The 23,476-nt window shown below is 41.0% G+C and overlaps 2 protein-coding genes and 1 pseudogene across 2 annotated transcripts in view; all 3 read left to right on the top strand.

The window, feature by feature from the left end:
* Window positions 1-161, top strand: part of gatd1 (glutamine amidotransferase class 1 domain containing 1) — a 5,899-nt gene extending 5,738 nt beyond the window's left edge. The window contains exon 7 of the mRNA XM_012832093.2: window positions 1-161. This exon is cut by the window's left edge and continues 278 nt beyond it. The gene's annotated coding sequence lies outside the window, so the exon portion shown is untranslated.
* Window positions 162-17,299: 17,138 nt separating this feature from the next.
* LOC116219183 lies at window positions 17,300-18,888 on the top strand (annotated as a pseudogene).
* A 336-nt stretch (window positions 18,889-19,224) lies between these two features.
* LOC116219181 (uncharacterized protein K02A2.6) lies at window positions 19,225-20,398 on the top strand. The gene has a single exon (XM_031562237.1). The coding sequence runs from the start codon at window positions 19,304-19,306 to the stop codon at window positions 20,396-20,398; it is 1,095 nt and encodes a 364-aa protein (XP_031418097.1). The 5' UTR covers window positions 19,225-19,303.
* Window positions 20,399-23,476: the final 3,078 nt, after the last annotated feature.

Genomic DNA, 23,476 nt, shown 5'->3' with positions numbered 1-23,476 from the left:
AGTATTCCAATGATGATATCTGATTGCGTTGTTGAATCAGCATATTAAGGTGCTGTTGGCAGTTTTTGCTATAAGTGAGTGAAAGTGTTTCTAGACCTTTGATGGCGATGGATGATGGAAAAACAAAGTTTACAGAATGCTTTTGTCACATTCACAACACATGAAAGGGATCAAGACACACACAGTGCCAGCCAAATGACCACATGAACGTGATGCTTGGAGCATTCAGCATAGTATATTACTTGGAGCATTCGTCATGGTATTTTACTTAGATCATTCGTCATGGTATTTTACTTGTTAACACATTTTTTATTGTCAAACAAAAACTGCCAACCGTCCCTTGAAATAAAAATAAACACATTTAAAAATGTGATTTGGGTCACTTTGCTTGCATATCCGTTGAGATACAGTAATCTGAAGCAGTCTACTAGTGAAGACAACTCACATGGACACCCTTAACACATCTCTGCCACTACACCTTTAACTCATCTCTGCCACTACACCTTTAACTCATCTCTGCCACCACACCCTTAACTCGTCTCTGCTACTACACCTTTAACTCATCACTACACCTTTAACTCATCTCTGCCACCACACCTTTAACACATCTCTGCCACTACACCTTTAACTCATCTCTGCCAATACACCTTTAACATCACTACACCTTTATCTCATCTCTGCCACTATACCTTTAACTCATCTCTGCCACTACACCTTTAACTCATCTCTGCCACCACACCCTTAACTCATCTCTGCCACTACACCTTTAACACATCTCTCACACTCTGACTATCTTGCTCTCTCGCTGTTTCTCTGTCTGCTTCTTCAACCCCAGTGGAGATGCCAAGGTCCTAAGGCTTATAATGTCAGGGTGGAGAGGTTTGCTGTGGTGCAGAAGGTGTCTTGAGAACGAGAGTGGATGACTGACTGTGTAAACGTCTCAGTGGTTCTCACCTTCAGTGTTGGGTAGTACACCACGTGCTTGAGCCCGTTACTGCTGGAGTGGGACGAACCCAAGGAGGAGACAAGAACACAAGGTCAGATTCAAACACTACACCTCAACGTCAGGAAATACACACACACACACACACATACATCAAACGCACACACACACTCTACACCTCAACGTCAGGAAAGACACACACAAACACACACACACACACACACAAACACACACACACTCTACACCTCAACGTCAGGAAATACACACACACACACATACAAACACACACACTCTACACCTCAATGTCAGGAAATACACACACACACACACACACACACATACATCAAACACACACACACTGTACACCTCAACGTCAGGAAATACACACACACACACACATACGTCAAACACACACACACACACTCTACACCCCAACGTCAGGAAATACACACACACACATACATCAAACACACACACACACTCTACACCTCAACGTCAGGAAATACACACACACACACATACATCAAACACACACACTCTACACCTCAACGTCAGGAAATACACACACACACACACACACACATACATCAAACACACACACACACATACATAAAACACACACACACAAAACACACTCTACACCTCAACGTCAGGAAATACACAGACACACACATACATCAAACACACACACTCTACACCTCATCGTCAGGAAATACACAGAAACACGCATATATCAAACACACACACTACACTTCAACGTCAGGAAATACAGAGACACACTAATAGGATATAATTTTATACCATATATTGGAGATCCAGTCTTAGATTTTAGTTAGTCACGATCCAGGTTTAATCTTGAACAATGGGTGGCCACCATTGTGAGACAGAGACTTGAAGATCCACACTCCCTCACAGCGCTTCACCTCAGCATATCTGATTATCCCTTGAGGGACAGTCTGTTAAATACACTGATATTAAGGGGTGTTACCGTCTATTCAAATAGGCCATGGAGACAAGGCCCTTTGATGGGGGAAGGGAGTGACCACTTGTCACACCCCCTTCCCCAGGACAATCTCTCTCTAACCAGAAATAACTACATTCTAACTTCAGTTCCAAAATAAAAGTAACAATTATAACTAGGTATAAGATACATTGAATTATTGACTATGGCATATCCTTATTAACTATAAATCTCAAATGGCCGGTCCCTTCAACACGCATATATCAAACACACACACTCTACACACACACACGTCAGGAAATACAGACGTACATCAAGCGCACACACTCTACACCTCAATGTCAGGAAATATACAGTACATCCACAGGAGGAACCATTTTCAATTATTTACAGTGAGTTCACACACACATGCACACACACACACACACACACACACACACACACACACACACACACACATTCACACACACAAACACCCTACACCTCAACGTCAGGAAATACAGAAATCTTTGGCATAATTGTCACCCTAATAAAATAGCCCAGATAAAAGAAGTACACTGAAATATGACATATTTTACACTAGTTCTGTGCTTTTAAAACTCTTTCAGCTTTGGAACTTTGTTTCAGCTTGGAGTATATTTCAATCCACTGTTAATAATATATGGGAATATATTTATCAGAATAATTCAATCAGAATATGTGGGTATGATGTATATATTTATTGGCGGAATTATATATTTCCTATATATTAACAGTTAACTGAAAGGTGTATTAAAAAAAACTCTAAGTTGAAACAAAGTACATTTTTAAAAAAGTACAGAATTATTAAAAAATCAAGTACATTGAATCTGTCTTTCACGTCCATATTTAGTACTCGAACATAGAACACTTATAATACGTTATTAATGAGTGCATTGAACGTAGCACACTTATAGTACATTATACATGAGTGCATTGAACATAGCACACTTATAGTACGTTATACATGAGTACATTGAACATAGCACACGTATAGTACATTATACATGAGTGCATTGAACATAGCACACGTATAGTACATTATTCATGAGTGCATTGAACATAGCACACTTATAGTACATTATACATGAGTGCATTGAACATAGCACACTTATAGTACATTATACATGAGTGCATTGAACATAGCACACTTATAGTACGTTAGACATGAGTACATTGAACATAGCACACGTATAGTACATTATACATGAGTACATTGATGTACACTAAGTATACTTAAATGAAACCTGGGAGGGCATGTTTGTGGAAAACTCCTTTTGTCAACACATAGGGTCCATTGCTATTGTTAACATAGCCATGAAAATACATAGAATAAAAGCAAAAAGTGTAATAAAAATAATAATAAGAAGAAGAATAAGAAGTAGAATGATTAGCACAGATATGTCCTTAAAATTGGTAAAAAATAATACAACCCAGTTGTTTAAACAGTACTGAACTCACTCCAGTGTGATAATAAGAGCTAACAAATCAGACAAAACATCCCCAAAACAACCAAACCCACTTATGTTTGTCTATAGCACTGACCTCCAATACACACAAACACACAGTGTGTTTAGAATGATCATTTACGTCCACCACCGTTTGATTCTTTCTTCTGGTTTTCCTTTCTTCTCTTTCTCTCTCTCTTATATCTCTCCATCTCAGCTCTCCTTGTTTTCTGTCTTTCTCTTTCTGGCCTCTTATTATTTCTCTCCTAGGGGTGGGGGAAAAATCGATTTTTCGATTTCTCTCGATTCTCTCTAGAACGATTCTGTCTCGATTCAGAAAAGTTCATAATCGATTTTTTAATAAAAAAAAATAAATTAAATTTTTTTTTTTTTTTTTTACACATCCATTTTGTGTTGAAATGCAAGCTGCATCGATTATTGCATTGTTCATTGAAAGTCATAATTGTGACAAGGAAAGGCTTTTTCTCTAATAAAAAATAGAGAAGGTAATTCATCTGTTGATTTTCTTTAATTATCAAACACAAAGTAGGAAGTGATTTGAGACTCTGAGTAGTAAACTCAAATGTTTTAAAAATCGACATGCATCGATAATCATTTTATCGGTTTAGAATTGATAATCGATAATCGGTTTTGAATCGATAATCGGTTTAGAATCGATAATCGGTTTAGAATCGAATCGTTGACCACTGAATCGGAATCGAATCGAATCGTGAGGTGCCAAGAGATTCCCACCCCTACTAATTACTCTCTTTGCCGTGGAGATGGGCTTGTTCCCTGTGCCTCTGGTCTGGACTGGTGTGGTGTGGTGAGGTGTGGTGTGGTCTGGTCACACAGACACAGACACAGACACAGACACAGACAGAGACAGAGACACTCTCACACATACACACAGCTCTAGTTGTGTATATCTGTATATGCTGTTCTACATGGTTTTATTTGTGTGTCAAAAGGTTACAGAGGCGACTCATCTGTTCATTAGAGCTCATTTATTAGTGCATCGGTATTACAACAGAAAAGACTGAAGTACAAATAAGGACATAGAATGGCAGCCAAGAGCGTTTACACTCATGCTTTTCAAACCTAAATCAAGATTCCAACATTCCATTCCAGAACTGTGGCAAAAACTTTTTGTCTAAAAGCAAACCAACAGACTTAAATGACTAAATGTAAATGTAAACATTGTCATCAGAATTAAAAGCTAGCCACCGTGCCGGCTGATGTATTTTAGTGAAACATTCTGCAAGGTGATGTTGTACGTGATATACTTGCAAAGGCTATTTTTAAAACATAATTGAATGGACATCAATCACAAACCTTGGCAAATTAAACATTTCCCGAATCCGATTTTTCAAAATATGAAGCAGCAACACAATCCAGTACAAATGAAATACAGGCTACATATATAACATCAATTAAGTCCTGTTACTGTATTACACATTTAAATGAAAACTTGAATTAAGAAAGTTAATTAGAAACACAAAAATAATCTCTGAGGTATTCTACAGAAATGTGTTTTTACTTTATAAAGTAAAGAATGTATTTGGTTGGGAAAGCAGGGTTATGCTTCCAGAGGGTCCCTAACATTTATACTGGATGTGTCTTCCTCTCAATGGAACAGAAGGATATGCTGGGTTTAGCTGCTGTGTGTGTGCGTGTGTGTGTGTGTGTGTGTGTGTGTGTGTGTGTGTGTGTGTGTGTGTGTTTTTACGCCGGCTTTTCCCCTTATATCTGTGGGCAGATAAACGCAGACGAAAAACGCTTAACCCTAAAGCCTGCATAAAGAGGCAGGGAGAACCTGTGCTCAAAGGTGTGGAGGAGAGTGAACTCGCGTTTCTTAGCGGCAATCTTAACTTTGAAGAAGGTCAGGGTGCCAGCCAGCCAGTCCAGGTACACCCCCACACGGTGGCAGCCAGCGGGCTTCAGTGCCACTGCTGTCTTCATGTTGTCATGCCAGGCTAAGTATTCATAATTGCTGCAGTCCAGGCTCCAGGAACAGCTGTTGCGGCCCAGCTTGCACTCATAGCCTTCGCCCTTCCTGGCTATCCTGATGAAGGCCACGCCGATGGAGACCAGGCCGTTCCACTCCACCTCCCAGTAGCAGCGTCCACTCAGCGGCTCCTCACATAGCACCTGTGTCCGGCAGTCAAACGTGTCAAGGTGTGGCAGGGACGGAATGTCCCATTTTCCCCACCTGATCTTGCCCTCCTTCAGGTAAAGCCTCTGATGGGCAGAGTTTTGGTTCAGCGTCAGCTCACACTCATCTGTACGCACAGGTAGAGGCAAGGGTGTTAGAAATACTTAATTATCACAGACACAGATAGTTATACAGACACGATAACAAAACAAATGACAGCTCTCAAACGTACATCTGTCTTGTCCTTTACCCAAACGGAACTCTCCGCCATGTTCCATCCTGCAGAAGAACAAAACAAGCATACGGGAATATTTACAAGATGTGAAATGAATGCAGGAAATGACTAAACTCTAGTTACCACAACTAACCTGAGTTCCACTAGTGCACACTTGGAGTCGTTCACCAATGATTTGAACATTTTATCTCCACTTTCTCCGGGGTGGTTGAACCTCAGATCCAAATGTTTCAAGTGGGACGGATTCTCTGTCAGGGCGTTGGCCAGAGCTTCACACCCGTCTCCTTCAATGCTGCATAGGGACAAACTGCAAGCAAATATCAAACAGGTGAATGGAGAGCTTGAACCACCCACCATCATTTCATCTTCTATTACTCACAATAACACAATTGAACTGAAATGGATATTCAGCAACTGCATGTTACACAGCTACATTGTATATTAAGCCAGAGATATCTTGCAATAGACTCATCACCTACCAGAGTTTCTCCCACTTGCAGTCAGCGTTCTCTAACGTCTTACATAGTGCGATTACTCCCGCACACATTAGGTCGTTGTCACTCAGGTCGATCTCTCTCAGGCAGGAGCTCTTAAGGCATTCTGCCTTCAACTCAGTGGAGATGAGCTTACAGGTCTCCTCCGTCAGTGTACAACATGCAAGACTGTAGAGATAGACAATGGAGAAAGAATGAGAATGAGAATGAGAGATCGAAAGGCAAAAAGGGAGAGTGAGACAGAGTTTGGTAAAAGGGATATATCTTTGTTTAAGCTTAATGTAGCCACAGAGCTAATACTTTACACCATTCCTGAGGTATTAGACACAGTGTGTAATCCCCCTGGATGGATATTGTTTGCATAAATTACAACTATATTTATTGCTTTTTACTTCGGATTTATACCGCCCAATTTTATATGTTTATATGTATGCTATATATATATATATATATATATATATATATAGAGAGAGAGAGAGAGATATTTGCTGTGCTATATTGTGTATATTTACAGATATATATATATGTAATTCCTTTCACTATTTCTGATGCAATCAATTCTAACCAAATTATCCACATCAGTAGACAGAGAATTGAATATCTCTTAGATATCTTGAATAATATGTTCATATCTAGATGCATTTAGGCAGGGAGAGGTGTAGCTGAGAAAACGTGACCCTCACCAGGCACTTCCTTACCTCAGACTCTCAACCTTACAGGGTAAGTTCACTACGGCCTGAATGAGAGCCTTGGCTCCGGAGTCCTGCAGTGGGTTGAGACTCAGGTCCAACTCTCTTAAGGGACACGTTTCAGACTTGATAGCAGAGGACACAACTTCGTAGCAGCTCGGATTTTGCAGCTCGATTTCACATTTCTTTAGTCTGCATGAAAAGTTAAGGTATTTGTACTAAATTAAGATAAAGAATCATTTTTGTGTGGTAAATTAAGATATTATTTCAATATGTAGAGCTAAGAAAGATATTGATGTTATTCAGGCATGACAAAGCTATATGAAAACAACCCTTATATATCTTCTCCACAACTACAGTAACTGTACTGTTGAATTTTGTAACATTTTGGTATTTCTTTGATGCCATGTGTGGGCAATATCTTGGCTTTGATCATATGATCGTAGCTTTGCTAATCAGCTGTTCCCACTCCAGGTTTTTAGAAATGAAAACTATGTCCCCCGGGGGGTGTTTATGCCTTTTTCATACATTTAAGAATTGCACAGATATTTACAGACTTACATTAACTTCTCCAGTTTGCAGTCTGAACTTGCCAACCCTTTGGAGAAGAGCTCCTTCACACCTGAATCTTTCAGGTGGTTGCAGGTCAAATCCAACTCCTTCAGGGTTGGGCACTGAAGCAGCTTACCAATATACTCGCCACACTTCTCCGTAAGTTTGCAGGAGGCCAGTCTACAATAAGAGAAGCTGTACATTTTAGCACAGACATTGAGCAAAGTAACATATGCAATAACACCTGCTTATTTGTGCTTAAAGTGTTTAAATACTTAAAACTTATAAAAAACTTACTTATAATTTTTTTTTAAGTATAACTAAAAAAAGTAATGGAATGTTATACATTTTGTTATTAACTGAATACACTGTATATGCTATAAATATTTAACATTATTGACAAACTTAAATAAGACCTTATAAGACTTTAATAAAACTTCATAAGACCACCATAAGACCATAACCACCCATCTGACCTCAGAGTTTCTAGTTTGGTTAGTAAGATCTGAAAAGACTTTAATAAGACCTCATAAGTCTTCAGTAAGACAGTATAAGACTTTAATAAGACCTTATAAGTCTTCAGTAAGACAGTATAAGACTTTAATAAGAGCTTATAAGTCTTCAGTAAGACAGTATAAGACTTTAATACGAGCTTATAAGTCTTCAGTAAGACAGTATAAGACTTTAATAAGACCTTATAAGAGTTCAGTAAGACAGTATAAGACTTTAATAAGACCTTATAAGACTTCAGTAAAACCATATCTGACCTCAAGGTTTCTAGTTTGGTTAGTAAGATCTGAAAAGACTTTAATAAGACCTTATAAGACTTCAGTAAGACAGTATAAGACTTTAATAAGACCTTATAAGTCTTCAGTAAGACAGTATAAGACTTTAATAAGACCTTATAAGACTTCAGTAAAACCGTATCTGACCTCAGGGTTTCTAGTTTGGTCACTCCAACAGAGAGGTGTTTAACCCCTGAATCCTGGAGATCATTGCAACACATGTCCAGATGTTTCAAGCTTGACTCAGCTGACTGCAGACTTGAAATAAGCTTTTCACAGGACCTCGCTGTGAGCTGACAGTGGTCAAGTCTGCAAGCAAAGAACACAACCTTATAATGTCTGCTTAGAGAGATGTTATGTAGATTTTACTGTTAAGATATGTTTTTGTAAGCAGATCGTTTCTAACATCATCAAATTCATTTTGACAGTACATGGTGATATGAACAGGATGTAAACACATTTGCCCCCGCCACTGGCTTACCAGGTTTTTCACTATGTAATTTTAACCCCATGAAAATGTAAAAAACATCACCAAATCTATTGCTGAAATTCCGTTTTTTGTAACTGTCTTTAATCAATGCTGACTGTGCTGTTGCTGGTCATTGTAAGGCCAGAAATGAACCTGCCATTTTCAGACAAAAACTCCACAATGCCTCATTAGACCGTGCTGAGGACAATCGGCTTCAGTATTTAGCCATAATGAAAAAAGGGGACAATCATAATAAATGCTAAGGACATCAATCCAAAAACGGCACTATGCGTTCCATAATATTACCCATGAGCACTCCTGTGAGATGCTCTGCGGTGTACTGTACCTCAGAGTCTGCAGCTTGAGTCAGCCAGGGCCGAGCACAGAAAGGCCACTCCCTGATCACCAAGGTCGAGCTCTCTGAGGCGGCTCCTCTCTGCTCGCAGAGCTTGACTGAGGCTTTCACAGGCCCCGGACTCCAGTCCACAGCAGAATAAACTACAGATATAATTTAAAGCATAGGCATGATCCTGCTAGATATCAAGTTACAAAATGAGTCATGATCAGTGGCATTCTGTGTGACCCTGTAGGTCAACTGATAACAGCGAGGCGCTAACAAGAACAAGGACGTGGGTTAAATATATATGGAGCCTGCACATGAAAATGTACTCTAAGTTGTTGCAGATCAAAGCAGTTGAATGTACAGTATGTGAATAAATGTGATGACTTTTCTTCATGAGAACAGCAAGCTATTTGTGTCAGCCATCTGTGTGAGCCAGCAAGCTTTGCTGAGCCTTACCTTAGAATCTCAATTTTAGAACGTCTGTCCTGCAGAATTCCAGAGATCATATCCACCCCAGAATCACCAAGTTTATTCTCACTCAGGTCCAGGTCTTTGACTTGAGAGTGAGGGCTCGTGAGGGATGGGGCTAGCGGGCTAAAGCTTTCCTTAGTCAGGTTAGACCGATTGAGCCTGGAAAGTCATGAAAATGAAATGTCTGTCAGTGAATGTGTGTGGCACATCTCTCTCATCATGCTGTTACCGTGTTTCCTCTGGCTAACAGACCAGTTAGGTCCAGAGGAGTCCAGGTGATGTGACTGAGCGTTCATTGAGAGCAGTACAACATACAAACTGGGCTGCAACATATGAACTGTGCTGCAACATCTTATTTTGTGTTACACATCAAGTCTGAAATCACTAAAATGCTCTATGATATTAGTATGACACAGGATTCTGAATGAGCTCAGCCAATAAGGTCCTGATGACATATTTGATTTAGCAAAGGTCTCTGCCCTTAAGTCTCACAAGAGGCCAAGCGATGTTGTGCATGAATTACAGACTGGACAATCTATTGCCACTTACTTTGCTCGATTTGAAATGCGGACGACTGGGAGTAATTGTCTAACATCCGATTTGGAGTTGGACTTGTACTTCTTCATATCAAACTCGTGTTGAATTTCCTTATTTGTCTGCAATAAAATGATCATTTCCTGATCCAGAACCTCTGATGAACCCCGGATTACTTCTCCCATCTTTTCTGGTAGAGACTTGTCGTTCAGTTCTTTCAGAAACTCAAAGAGTTTGATCTTACACTCTTGTGGAGCTCCAAGTAAACTCTTTGTTATGTAGTCGACTGTTTTCTTATTGTCTTCTTCCCATTCAAGGGGTGCATTCTGTGACTTGTCAAGCAATTTCAAGAATTCCTCAACAAATGACCGATTAGACTTCTCAGAGAGGCCGAGGAGGAATCTCACACAAATGTCAAGATTTCTGTTCTTGTTCTTTATGGCCCTTTTCACAGCAGACATGTGGACATCAAACATTGTTGGGTTTGCCATCCATTTCAACGTGGTGGTTGTGTGCTGAATTGGATTCTTCTTGTTGAGTACAAATGACAGAATGACATACACAGCAGCTAGAATCTGTTGAAAGCAAGGATGGAAAAAACGAAACTTTCGGACTCCTGAGTTGAGGAGTGGATTGTCGTTCTGTGGTTCAAAATACTCAGTGCATATCCCTGAGAACACAGCATGCTCATCAGCACCAAGTCCACAGTCTTTCAGATCTTTTACCTCAAAGTCTAATTCTTCACCCTTTTCAATCATTTGCCAGGCAAGCTTTCCCAGTTTTAGTGTCACCTTTTCTGCAAGGCCTTCGTCCAGCTGTTTGACATGGTGGCACAGATAGTTTGCTAACATCTGTGTCCAGCTTGAGAAGGTCTTTTTCGTATCCTTCAGTACAATGGACAACATCTGGCAGAAAGCTGGACTGTTGCACAAGACACGGAGGGTTGTTGACTCATTCATGTATGAAATGATCTGATCAGCCTTTCCATCGCTTCCTTTATGGACCTTTCTGAAGTACTCCTCCTTTTGCTGCTCGTTAAAGCCCTTCAGCTCAGTCACCATATGCACATGCTCAGGAGGAAGGTGAGCGGCTGCTGCTGGTTGTGAGGTGATCCAGAGGAGTGCTCCATCCAGAAGATCTCCCCTGAGAAGGTTGGTCAACAGCACATCCACAGAAGCCTTTTTGTTGATGTTACAGAAGACCTCACTTTTCCAGTCAAAAGAAGACCGATCATGCGGATGCTGATACTCATTCAGCCCATCCAAAATTATGACTGTCTTGTATTTTGGCTCAAGAAAAAGCGGATCAATTCCGGGGAAAAAATCGTCAAGCAAACTAAACAGACTGGTTTCTTTCTTACTGTTCAAGTCCTTCAAAGGAATAATAAATATGAAATCCACATCTTGATTGGATCCGTCAACCCAGTCCATGATGAACTTCTGCACAGACACCGTCTTGCCTGTGCCGCTGATTCCTTTGGTCAGCACAGTTCTTACCTTGTCTTGTTTGAATATGTCTGTGCATTTGATTACATCACCAGATTTTGGGATGGTGATGTCTAGGTCTGTATAGATGTCACTAAGTGGCACCCTTCCTTCTTGGGTGAGACTGTCATGGACAACCTGATGCTTGTTTCTCAGAATCCCTTTGAGTTTCTCTTGGAATTCTGTCAATAAAAAACGTGTGGGCGTACCTGCGACCATTTGCGCTGATAAAAATTGATATTACTATTAATTTGTATACTTATACTATTGCATTGCAAGCTTGCTCTCGTGTGTGTGTGTGTGTGCCATGTGTATTGTTCGTATGGGAACACCTTTAATACTGCAAAAACATGCTCCTTTTCAAAATCGTTTTGGTGAATGTTGATTAAATGTTGATTAAATAATGTTGGCGTTTTTACTATGCCTGCACTAACATTTTTTGATAGCCTAAATGTAACATCTACTCTTACCAGTAGCAGTTAATCAAAACCATACAAATACATTTTTATCAGCGCAAATGGTCGCAGGTACGCATGCGTAGAACCTTTAAGCTAAGCTCAAAACGCATTGAAAAATCATGTAGGTGAGGCACACAGTACCTCTGCCTCAATAATATAATAATAATAATAATAATAATAATAAAACTTTATTTATATAGCACCTTTCATGCAAAAGAATGCAGCTCAAAGTGCTTTACAGCAAATACATAATATGCACAAAGAAATTACATGCACATAAAAATAGACATCAAAGAAACATAACTCAGATATAGTGCAAAAAAAATTAAATCATAATTATAATTATAGAGGTATATTTAATCTAACCCCTTAATATCACCAGTAGAGATTTAAATTAAATTAAATTAAATTAAATTAAATTAAAAGTATTTATATATATATATATATATATATATATATATAGTGCGAAGTGGTAGCTAGTTAAAGGCTAAAGTGAAGAGGTACGTTTTTAGTTTTCTTTTAAAGATGTTAAGCGAGCTGGCTTCCCTGATGTCTATAGGCAGTATGTTCCATAGCACTGGGGCGTAATTGACAAATGCTGCGTCCCCGATTTTCTTACGGCTTTTGCTGGGAACCTCCAATAAACCAGCATTCGATGATCGCAGTGTTCTTGAGGGCAAGTATTTGACTAGGGAGTTTGCAATGTAACTTGGTCCTAGCCCATTAAGGGCTTTGTATATTAGAAGAAGGACCTTAAAGTCAATTCTAAAAGTTACTGGAAGCCAGTGCAGAGCAGCTAAAACTGGACTAATGTGCTCTCTCCTCTTGGTTCTGGTTAATAGCCGAGCTGCAGAGTTTTGAATGAGCTGAAGTCTCTCAGTTGTTTTTTTTGGGAGGCCAGTAAGGATTGCATTACAATAATCAAGACGGCTTGAAATAAAGGCATGATTCAGTTTTTCAGCATCTTTTTGATTTATAAATGGCAGGACTTTAGCTATGTTTTTAAGGTGGAAAAATTATGTTTTCGTCACCTTGTTAATGTGAAACTTGAAGCTTAAATCTGAATCTAAAATAACACCAAGACTTGTAACCTCCGATTTAATCAAGGGAGTTAATTTCCCCAAATTATTAAACAGCATTTCTCTTTTTGTTTTAGGGCCGACTAGTAAGGTCTCAGTTTTGTCCTTGTTTAACTTTAAGAAATTATTGCTCATCCACTTATTTATCGCCAAAAGACAGTAAGTAATGGAGTTTATTGCTGCAGCATCATTTGGCTCAGCAGAGATGTACAGTTGCGTGTCATCAGCATAACTATGGAAACATACATTGTGTTCTCTAATGATGTCCCCAAGTGGCAGCATGTACAGTGAGAATAATAATGGACCAAGGCAGCTCCCCTGTGCAACCCCAAAGCAGATGTCATAAAACTTTCTCCCTTTGATGTATGTTCTGAACCAGTTTAATACAGAGTCAGAAAGCCCAACTAACTTTTCAAGACGATGAATTAGGATGTCATGATCAATAGTAAGGCGTCAATGAAGGGGGCGTGCGAGAACGCACCTGTCGGGGTTATGCTGGGGAACGTTGCTCTTCTTCTACACTTCTACTTGACCGCGAAAATGGAAGATTTTATTGCTAAGCTGAAGCAGTTCTCAAAACTGGACTTTCAGTCCAAACATGAAATGATCAATGATGGGAGACCCATGCCGGAGCTCAAAGGTTTGCTTCAAATGACGGGACAGAAGATAATTCGCTCTTTCCCTGTCATCTCTTCTCAACGTGTGACAATGTCTGGACTGTAAATGAGACCAAAGAAGTTTGCCTGTCAGCGGTAGGTCCACTATGCAAAATGACCATCACAATTTGTAAACTTTTAGATAGGTAGATGCAGTGAATGTCGACAACTTCGACATGTAACGTGTATTTTCTATGATTAGTATGTATTGTGTTGGTTGTAAAGCAGTTTTGTCAATGGGCAGAAAGTTGATGGTATTTTTCACTTGACCGAGGTTCATTATATGCACACACTGTGATAAGCTATAGTTCGCTGGGAACTTCCCATTCCTCACGTTCCGTTAGCTAGCGTTAGCTAGCTAACCGTGCTGCCATACTGAACCTGATGTATTTTATAATTTTATTTTACTTATTTTACTTACTACAGATGCTGCATATTCCAACTGTTGTTTGTGTATGATACAGGTATGTTGCTCCAATAGCGAAATATGTGTGTTATATGTGTGTAATATAATATGTGCATGGTTATTCGAATTGTTTGTGAACTGGTTTACTTTTATTTGATTAATGTGTTGTATAAAATGAGACAGAAGAAGTTTGCCTGTCAGCAATGCTGCCTATGCCAACTGTTTGTGTATGATACAGGAATTAAAGAACAAAGCAATCGCAGTGTTCGTCAGTCCCCTGTTTGACCACCGTCACAACCGTCTCCGGTTGTGAGTTTAGTCGTAAGACTATGTAAAAGTTCGGTTAACAAGTCAGTTGAGTATTGAGCCGTATAACTTATCACAATTTCAAAAAAAAAAAAATCGTTTAAAAGTCCTGGTATTAGACAATAACTTGTATGTATACATGTCTATGTTTTAAACAACTAGAGACCGGAATGACGTAATCACTTCCGGTGTCTGTGCCTCACCAGCCACAACCTCACCGCACGTCACTGTTCTAACATTTTTTACCGTAACCTACACAAACACCTTTGATTAGCGTTTTTTTAGACGCGGTTGTGGTTAGGGAAGGCTACGATTTTAGCGTTCACTAGGGGGGGCCCGTAATAATATCTTGCACCTGGGCCTGTCGTTACTATGTTACGCCACTGATTTTCATGTTATTGGGTGGGTAACTTGAGAAAAAGAATCAATCACTCAACTAAAATTGATGCCGCTATCCATGCTGCTGCGAGAGAAATCGCGGCCATTGTTGGTCGCTCCACCGCTGGCGTTTGTATTTATCATGGGCCCAGCCTCCATCTGGTCTGAGGAGAGAAAATAATGAGTAAGACTATACAACACAAGAAACAAAATGGTAAAGAATCAAATGTACTGTATATGTAGCCCTATGGGAAATTTGGTTGTATCCTTTGTTTGAAATGATTGTATTTTTATTGTTGTTTATTTTCATTTTATAAGGTGCAATCCATATTGTTAAAAGGGTGTAATTAATGTTTTCATGTTTAAAAATTGTATTAATTAAAATGTATAATAATCCAATGAGAAGTCAGGGTGAGAGGTCAGGAGAGTGGAGAGCGGAGCCTGAGGAGTGACACAAAAAGGAACAGTGTGATGGGATATTGTATAGAGTTAATTTAGGAGGAACGGCCAGTGACTCTCATTGTTAATCTATACATAGCGATTTCTTCCCACATTGTGTTGCTTTGGTTTGTGACGGAACTCGGACAGAGTTCCTGAGGAGTATAGGGAAGTACAGCAACAGCTAGTTCAGCCCGAATTTAGCTTTGTGCTGTGGAAGGAGATCCAGAACTGTCAAGAGAAAGTAGCCAGCCTGGCCACTCATTCGACTATCTGTTTCTCGATCATCAGTTCCCGACAGCTCTTGGACTGCTGCGACCATAGACATATATATATAGCCATAGGTGTTGTGTATTGTTATTCAATTGTGTTTGTTCCCTCGGGGCATCCGTAATGCCCCACTGTTAACCCGCATAGAATGCTGGGTATAGTTGTCCGATGAAATATACAGTAAAAAAATGCCCGTTTTTTCAATCACAGTCTCATGTCCTATCATTACTAGTTATATAAGTATAGAGTGTGCTATATAACAAAACTGGTGACGAGGATGGGATGTTCTCACGTTTGTGTTATTATTTTCGGTGAAAAGTCCGAGTTTAATACTTTTTTTTTTCGAGTGAAAAAAGACGCGAAGAAAACAAGGAGGTAGCTGAGTGAAGCTAGCTAGCTTCCAACGGCACGTCAGCAACTGAGGGAAAGTTCACCGAGGGAGATAAAGAAATCTTCGCGAGTGGGCAAAAAGGGCAGTGAGTAAAAGTGAGACAATGGCTGCACTGAATATAGGACCATTTGATGAATCTGTGGAGCAATGGAGTTCTTACACAGAAAGTGTTGAGTACTTTGTGTTAGCTAATGGCATCAAAGCAGATGTGATTGTGCCAATCTTTTTGACTGTCATGGGAGGAAAAACGTTCAATCTACTGCGCAGCCTAGTAACACCTGAAAAGCCTGGTGACAGATGTTATGATGAAATAGTGGCTACTTTAAAAGCACATTATTCTCCCAAACCACTGATCATTGCTGAGAGATTCAGATTCCACAAGAGAAATCAAGAGGAGGGGGAGTCAATCTCACAGTTTGTGGCTGTGCTGAAACAGTTATCAGAACACTGTGAATTTGGACGTTCTCTAAATGACACTATACGTGATAGGTTAGTGTGTGGCATGCGCAGTGGGGCAATTCAGAAACGCCTTTTGACAGAGAGTAACTCAACATTGCAGAAAGCAATGGAACCGAGTACTTCAATGGAAATGGCAAACACAGATGCACAGCAGCTAAGTACATCAACCCAAGTGCATAAGGTGTCTACAGATTTCAGATACAAAACTGTAGGTGGCAAGCCATGCTATCGCTGTGGGAAACCAGGGCACCAAGCAGAGGAGTGTTGGTGCAAAGACTTAGACTGCAGAAGTTGTGGCAAAAAGGGTCACATTGAGCGTGTATGTAAAAGCAAAAAGGGACAGTCAACCAAAAATGCTGAACAAAGTGACTTCAGGCAGTACAAAAAGAAAGTGCACAAACTGGAATACACAGAGGAAGACCAAAGTGACACCCCATCTGAAGGGGAAGAGTCTGTGCATGTTTTGTCTTTTTCAGATGATGGGAATGGATACTGGGTTACACCGCTACTGGACGGAAAAGCAGTACGGATGCAAGTGGACACAGGAGCAGCTGTATCCTTGGTGTCTGAGGTTGTATACAAGGAGAAACTAAATCACCTCACACCACAGCCAACGAAGATCACGCTGAAAACGTACACTGGTGAGACTGTACCAGTGAGAGGAATCGTGACAGTAACAGTGAAGCTGAACAAACAGGAGGTAAAGCTACCACTCTACATTGTGAAGGGCAGTCAGCCAGCTTTGCTAGGACGCACATGGCTGGAAAAGATCAAATTAAACTGGCAGAAAATGTATATGGTGGCAAAAGTTGAGGACATAAACCTACCAGGAATATTGAGGAAACATGCTGAAGTGTTCAAGGGAGAACTTGGTAGTATGAAGCACATTACAGTTAAATTGACAGTGAAACCAAACAGCAAGCCCAAATGCTTCAAAGCCAGGCCTGTCCCATACTCCATAAAGCCAAAAGTTGAAGCTGAACTGGACAAACTAGTCAAGAGTGAAGTACTGGACCCAGTAAGTGTTAGTGAATGGGCTACACCAGTTGTTCCAGTCATGAAGAAAGACGGATCCATCAGACTTTGTGGCGACTGTGAACCCCTGTGAACCCCGTCTTGACAGCTGAACAATATCCATTACCCCTCATTGACGATCTGTTTGCTGGTTTAGCTGGAGGACAAAAATTCAGTAAGATAGACTTATGTCAGGCTTATCTTCAGATGCATGTTGACGAAGAGTCACAAGAACTGTTGACCATAGTGACTCACAAAGGACTGTTCAGGTACCGGAGGCTTCCCTTTGGGATCACCTCAGCCCCGGCCTTGTTCCAGAGAGCTATGGACCAGATACTGAACTGCTCACCGGTGTCCAGTGTTACCTCGATGACCTTCTCATCACAGGTAAAGACGAACAGGAGCACCTGAGAAACCTTGACGCTGCACTACAGAGACTGGAGGAGTACGGACTGCGGGTCCGGACGGACAAATGTGAGTTTTTCCAGTCTTCAGTTGAGTATCTGGGCCACATTATCGACGGTGCTGGGCTGCACAAGGCACCATCTAAGGTAAAAGCTGTTGAGGAAGCTCCATCCCCACAAAATGTGAGTCAGCTGCGATCATTCTTGGGACTACTGACGTACTACGCAAAGTTTGTGCCGAACCTATCAAACATGCTAAAACCACTGCATGAACTTTTGAACAAAGCCACACAGTGGAAGTGGTCAGACAGATGTGAGGAAGCTTTTAAGGCAGCTAAAAGAGCCTTAGTCCATTCAGAAGCCCTCACCCACTTCAAACCCGACTTGCCATTACAGTTAGCGTGTGAAAGATCTCGCTGTCCTCCGTCGAATTCGTCGGATGCCCACGCTTGGTTCAAGTTAGCTTGTTCAGGAATAACAGACTTGTAGAAGACGGCTTAGCGAAAGAATGTGTTTTATTCAGTCACTAGCCACGGTCAGCTCGGCGCAGCACGAGCATGCGCTAGGCACGTCTGCTCACGGCTTGTTCTCCTTGCTTCATCTTCTCAAACATTACAGAGAATACAGACATTTTATATTGCAGAATTAACATGAGGTGTAAAGGGGAGGGGATGGGTGTGTCTGGAGGTCAGAGGGGAAAGTCTAGCTTGACTGGGGCTATGGTCAGGTATGGCCATATAGATGCTAATGCCTTGTGGCCTCGACCATCCTGTCGTGGCTGTAGACAAAGGCCAGCTAATGTTTCTAGCTCCAAGGCACACAAAAGCCAGGAACCATGTCTGATGGCTCATCAACATAGACAAAAGGCCAGGAGCCACCTTGATGGCTCTAGCTTGTGCTATGCCAACTAGCTTTTGGGGGTTGTTGCAAGTATGTGAAATTATGTGAAGTTATGAACTTAAATTATAAAACCACCTAAATCTAACACGTGTGACGCATCGCCTTATGGTGTTGGTGCTGTGATCTCACACATAATGCCATCAGGTGAAGAAAGGGCAATTGCTTTCGCATCACGGACTTTGAGCAAAGCAGAGAGCAATTATGCACAGATAGAGCGTGAAGCACTCTCTATAATCTTCGGAGTAAATAAATTCCATCAGTTTCTGTTCGGAAAACGATTCACGCTGCTAACAGACCATAGACCACTCACCTCCATCTTTGGACCCCACACTGGAATTCCATCGCTCGCAGCCAGCCGCATGCAGCGATGGGCATTACTGTTGTCTGCTCACCAGTATGACATCAAGTACAGAAGAGCTGAGCAGCACTGTAATGCAGACGGCCTCTCAAGGCTTCCCTTACCTGTCACACACACAAAGCACTCTGAGACTAAAATCTTCTACTTCAAGGAAGTGAGCAACGCCCCAGTTACCTCAGCCCAAGTTCACCCGCACTGACCAGTGATGTCGGAGGTCATGGACATTGTCACTCATGGGAGAGAAAGAGAGCTGTCAGACAGCCTAAAGCCTTACCTGGTGAGGAGGAACGAGCTCACAGTTCAGGCTGGATGCTTGTTATGGGGTTTTCGAGTCATCATTTCGCCGCCACTGAGAAAGCAGGTGCTTGAGGAACTCCATTCAGGGCACTGTGGCATGGTGCGAATGAAAGAGATTGCGCGCAGCTACTTTTGGTGGCCAGGCTTAGACGCAGCTATCGAAGACAAGGCCAAGTCATGTTCTGCATGTCAAAAGATGAGAATCATGCCTCAGCTAGCGCCACTACACCCATGGGACTTCCCAGAGGAGCCTTGGCAGAGAGTCCACATAGACTTTGCAGGTCCACTGGAGGATCGTATGTTCTTAGTCGTAGTTGATGCACACAGCAAATGGCCAGAGGTCGCCATAATGAAGAGCACTTCATCAGAGAGAACCATCGAAGAGCTACGGTCCATCTTCAGTCGCTTTGGATTGCCCATGCAACTCGTTAGCGATAACGGCCCGCAACTGGTGTCTGAAGAGTTCCAGTCATTCATGGAAGCAAACGGAATCCAGCACATCAAGTCAGCTCCCTATCATCCCGCCACGAACGGCCTAGCGGAAAGATTTGTGCAGACGTTGAAACAAGCTCTAAAATCATCACAAGGAAACGGATCGCTCAACAAGCGCCTAAGCACCTTCCTGTTGACCTACAGAAACACCCCCCATGCTACAACCAAAGTGGCCCCAGCGTCAGCCATGATGAAAAGACAGCTGCGCACACGACTCGATCTTCTGAGACCACTGAAGACTAAGCAGGTTGTACAGACACAACAAAGAGCACAGGTGGAGAGACGGAGCAAGGCAAAACACAGAAGCTTCAGAGCTGGAGAGAGAGTTCTTGCTCGGAACTACTGTAAAGGTCCGAAGTGGATACAAGCAACAGTTGTCGCACAAACAGGCCCTGTGTCCTACACAGTTCTAACACCAGAGAACATCATCTGGAGGAGACACGTGGATCAACTGTTGCCAGGAACCAACCTCAGTGATGACTCAGGTCAAATGGCAAACCCAGAACTTTGAGCCATCATCACTGCAGCAACCTGAAAACATGGAAGGGGTTCCCTACTCACCTGAACCAGTGGGTGTGCCTATTCAGGGTACTGATGCACCCCAGTCTGGGCATACACCATCACCAAGCAGACTCAGAGACAGTGGGACTGTAGATTTGCCCGTAGGTCGTCATTACCCCACAAGACAACGACGACCCCCTGACAGGTTGAACCTGTAGTCTACAGACTAACCTCTAGCAGTGGGGCGGAATACACCCCCAGGGTTAAGTCTGGGAATTGAGGCAGTCTACCCTCTTTCCCTAGTTTAGAAAATGTATTTTGTTAAATTGTTAAAGGTTATTTCGTAACATTGTTTAAGTAAAATGGATTGCTATATTAAAAAGAAAAGAAAGTTTCTTCAAGGTTTAATACTGTTACAAAGAATAATCAATACTATGAATATTACTTCTACTTATGGGGATTTAAAAGTAAAGGGGGAGGTGTATTGTTATTCAATTGTGTTTGTTCCCTCGGGGCATCCGTAATGCCCCACTGTTAACCCGCATAGAATGCTGGGTATAGTTGTCCGATGAAATATACAGTAAAAGCATGCCCGTTATTTCAATCACAGTCTCATGTCCTATTATTACTAGTTATATAAGTATAGAGTGTGCTATATAACAATAGGTATATATGTCTATGGCTGCGACGACATCTCCATTCCAGCCTCGCCAACACGGTGAGGAGGACGACGAGGGAGTTGTTTCCTTTGTGTGCGCTTTTGGCGCGAAGTGGCCATTTTGTTTGAGGCTCCACCGCTCTCCATCACTCATCTGACATATGTTTGGGTACCCAATATAGTGTATATATATATATATGTGTGTTATAAGTCTGCCGGCTTAGAAATAATAGGTTTGTGAGTTATTGTGTTTGTATGCTAATCGGAAGCTATGTATGGGTATGTGCTTATAGCATGCTAGGATAAGCAATGCTTGTGTATAGGCTAATAGAATGCTAGGATATATGCCATGCTTTGCTCATGTGTTGGGTAAATGTTTCTGAGGTGAAGTGACTGGACGCAGTCAAAACAAAATAAGTTGTTTGTGTGTCATATTCTGTGTAATTGTATAAATATATAATCTTTTCCTTATCATATTCCAAGTAAATGGTTAAAGGTATTCCCTTGTGTATTTGGTATATTCAGTATATAACTGGTTTGCTAGGTGTTAATAGTAGCCTTCTAGGTTAGGTTTAATAGTGACATGCATACATAAGTTAACCTAAGTATAAGTGTTACATAGATATTGAATTGCTATATTTGGTAGGGGCTATATAATGGTATTTATAATGTGCTTAAATAATAGTGTTATCAGTATGCTTTAACCTAGTATTAATTATATATAGAAGAAACAGTTTAGGAATTCGGGCAGCGCACTCCACTACAATAGTTAGGACAGCTAGGGGGCGCTACATATATTTTCATCTTATTGGGTGCATAACTTGAGAAAAAGAATCAATCACTCAACTAAAATTGATGCCGCTCTCCATGCTACTGCGAGAGAAATCGCGGCCATTGTTGGTCGCTCCAGCGCTGGCGTTTGTCTGGTCTGAGGAGAGATAATAATGAGTAGGACTATACAACACAAGAAATAAAATGATAAAGAATCAAATGTATATTTTAGGGGCGTAACTATAGGGGATGCAGTAGGTGCGGCTGCAGCTGGGCACGTGAGGGGTGTCGGGGCCCGTAGCCAGCCCAAAGAAATACATGCGTCGCTCGACAAAAATATAAACATAATATTTTTTTAACGATTTTAGCAATTGCATATCAAACTGATTATGTATCAACAGCTTTTATCAAAGCCAAACTCGATGCAGAAAGATAAGGCTAGCGGCTAGCAGTAGGGCAGCAGGAGAAACACACACTACCGAAACACAACTATTCTGCAAAGCAGCCGCCAGACACCACAGCGAGTGTGAAAAGGGCCTATGCTGTATGCACTGCACTGCCTCCTGCTGGCCGTGCAATGCCCATGCAAAAGCCCAGCACTTTATGCACTTGTGTCTTGCCTCTCAGACAATAATCACAATGGTTTAGTTTTGCTCTACTTAGGGTTAAAGGTGACAATTTTTTTTATAACGGATATTCAACTCATTTATGATAAATAGAGTACAGTATATACATATATACATATTTAAGACTATCACAGTGTGTTAGAGCAGACTACCTTTGGCAGAAGGTGGAAGTGGGCTAGGAGGTGCGTAATCTAAAAGGGAAAGAAAAAATATGTGTCTTGAAACATCCTTACAGACAGCTTACACTAAACTGGGTTTAACATTCACAATCAACTCTTTTTGGTTTTAAGTTATCACTATCTAATTCCCCTGAAGTATGGCAGATTGAAACTCAGTGGTACAAATACTCATGCCAAGTCTAAGTGATTCATGACATGAGTTAGACTGCTGGGCAATGTTCCCTCTAATTTTTTTCAGCACTGAGCAATTTTTTTTTTTCTGAGCACACATTTCAGCACTGTGAGCAGTTCGCAACCACGCGACCTGCTGAAAATGACCGTGAGCCTGCGTTAGCCATAGGGGATTCAAAGAGATGACAGCAAATGCATCAATATGTCTACAAAGTTGATATTCATCAATATCCTTTATAATGGCTGGACTTTGGGAACATTTTAATGATGGTGTTTTACCAGTCAGTTTAGTTGAACTTAAATGATCTTTGGTTGAACTTCAATAAGGTTTAGGGAGGTTATGACTGGTTCACTGGTTATGACTGAAAATGATATATATAAATATATATATATATATATATAAAAAAGTATCCAAGGTGTTTAGTCATTTATCAGCAGGTACAACATTTAAGTGGAACTTCATTGAAAGAAAAATGCTAATGCAGTGCTTAAGAATAATTATAGGCCTATTTAATTGACATGGTGTCATTTTTCCTAAAGGTAGATCTGCAAAACATGGAGTATACTGTCCGGATAGCGTTTCTACCTCTTTCATTATAGGGACATCTTTCCATGCGTCATCATTTCCCAAGTCAGTTGCGGTACCTGACACTTCAGTAAAGCAGCCGCTCCTTTATGCCTAA

The sequence above is a fragment of the Clupea harengus genome, chromosome 3, assembly GCF_900700415.2.
Source record: "Clupea harengus chromosome 3, Ch_v2.0.2, whole genome shotgun sequence".
NCBI classification, from domain to species: domain Eukaryota; kingdom Metazoa; phylum Chordata; class Actinopteri; order Clupeiformes; family Clupeidae; genus Clupea; species Clupea harengus.
This window is presented reverse-complemented; position numbering and strand designations above follow the sequence as displayed.

Coding starts and splice junctions, on each gene's coding strand:
- LOC116219181 (XM_031562237.1), top strand. CDS start 19,304: ATGTCGGAGGTCATGGACATTGTCACTCATGGGAGAGAAAGAGAGCTG.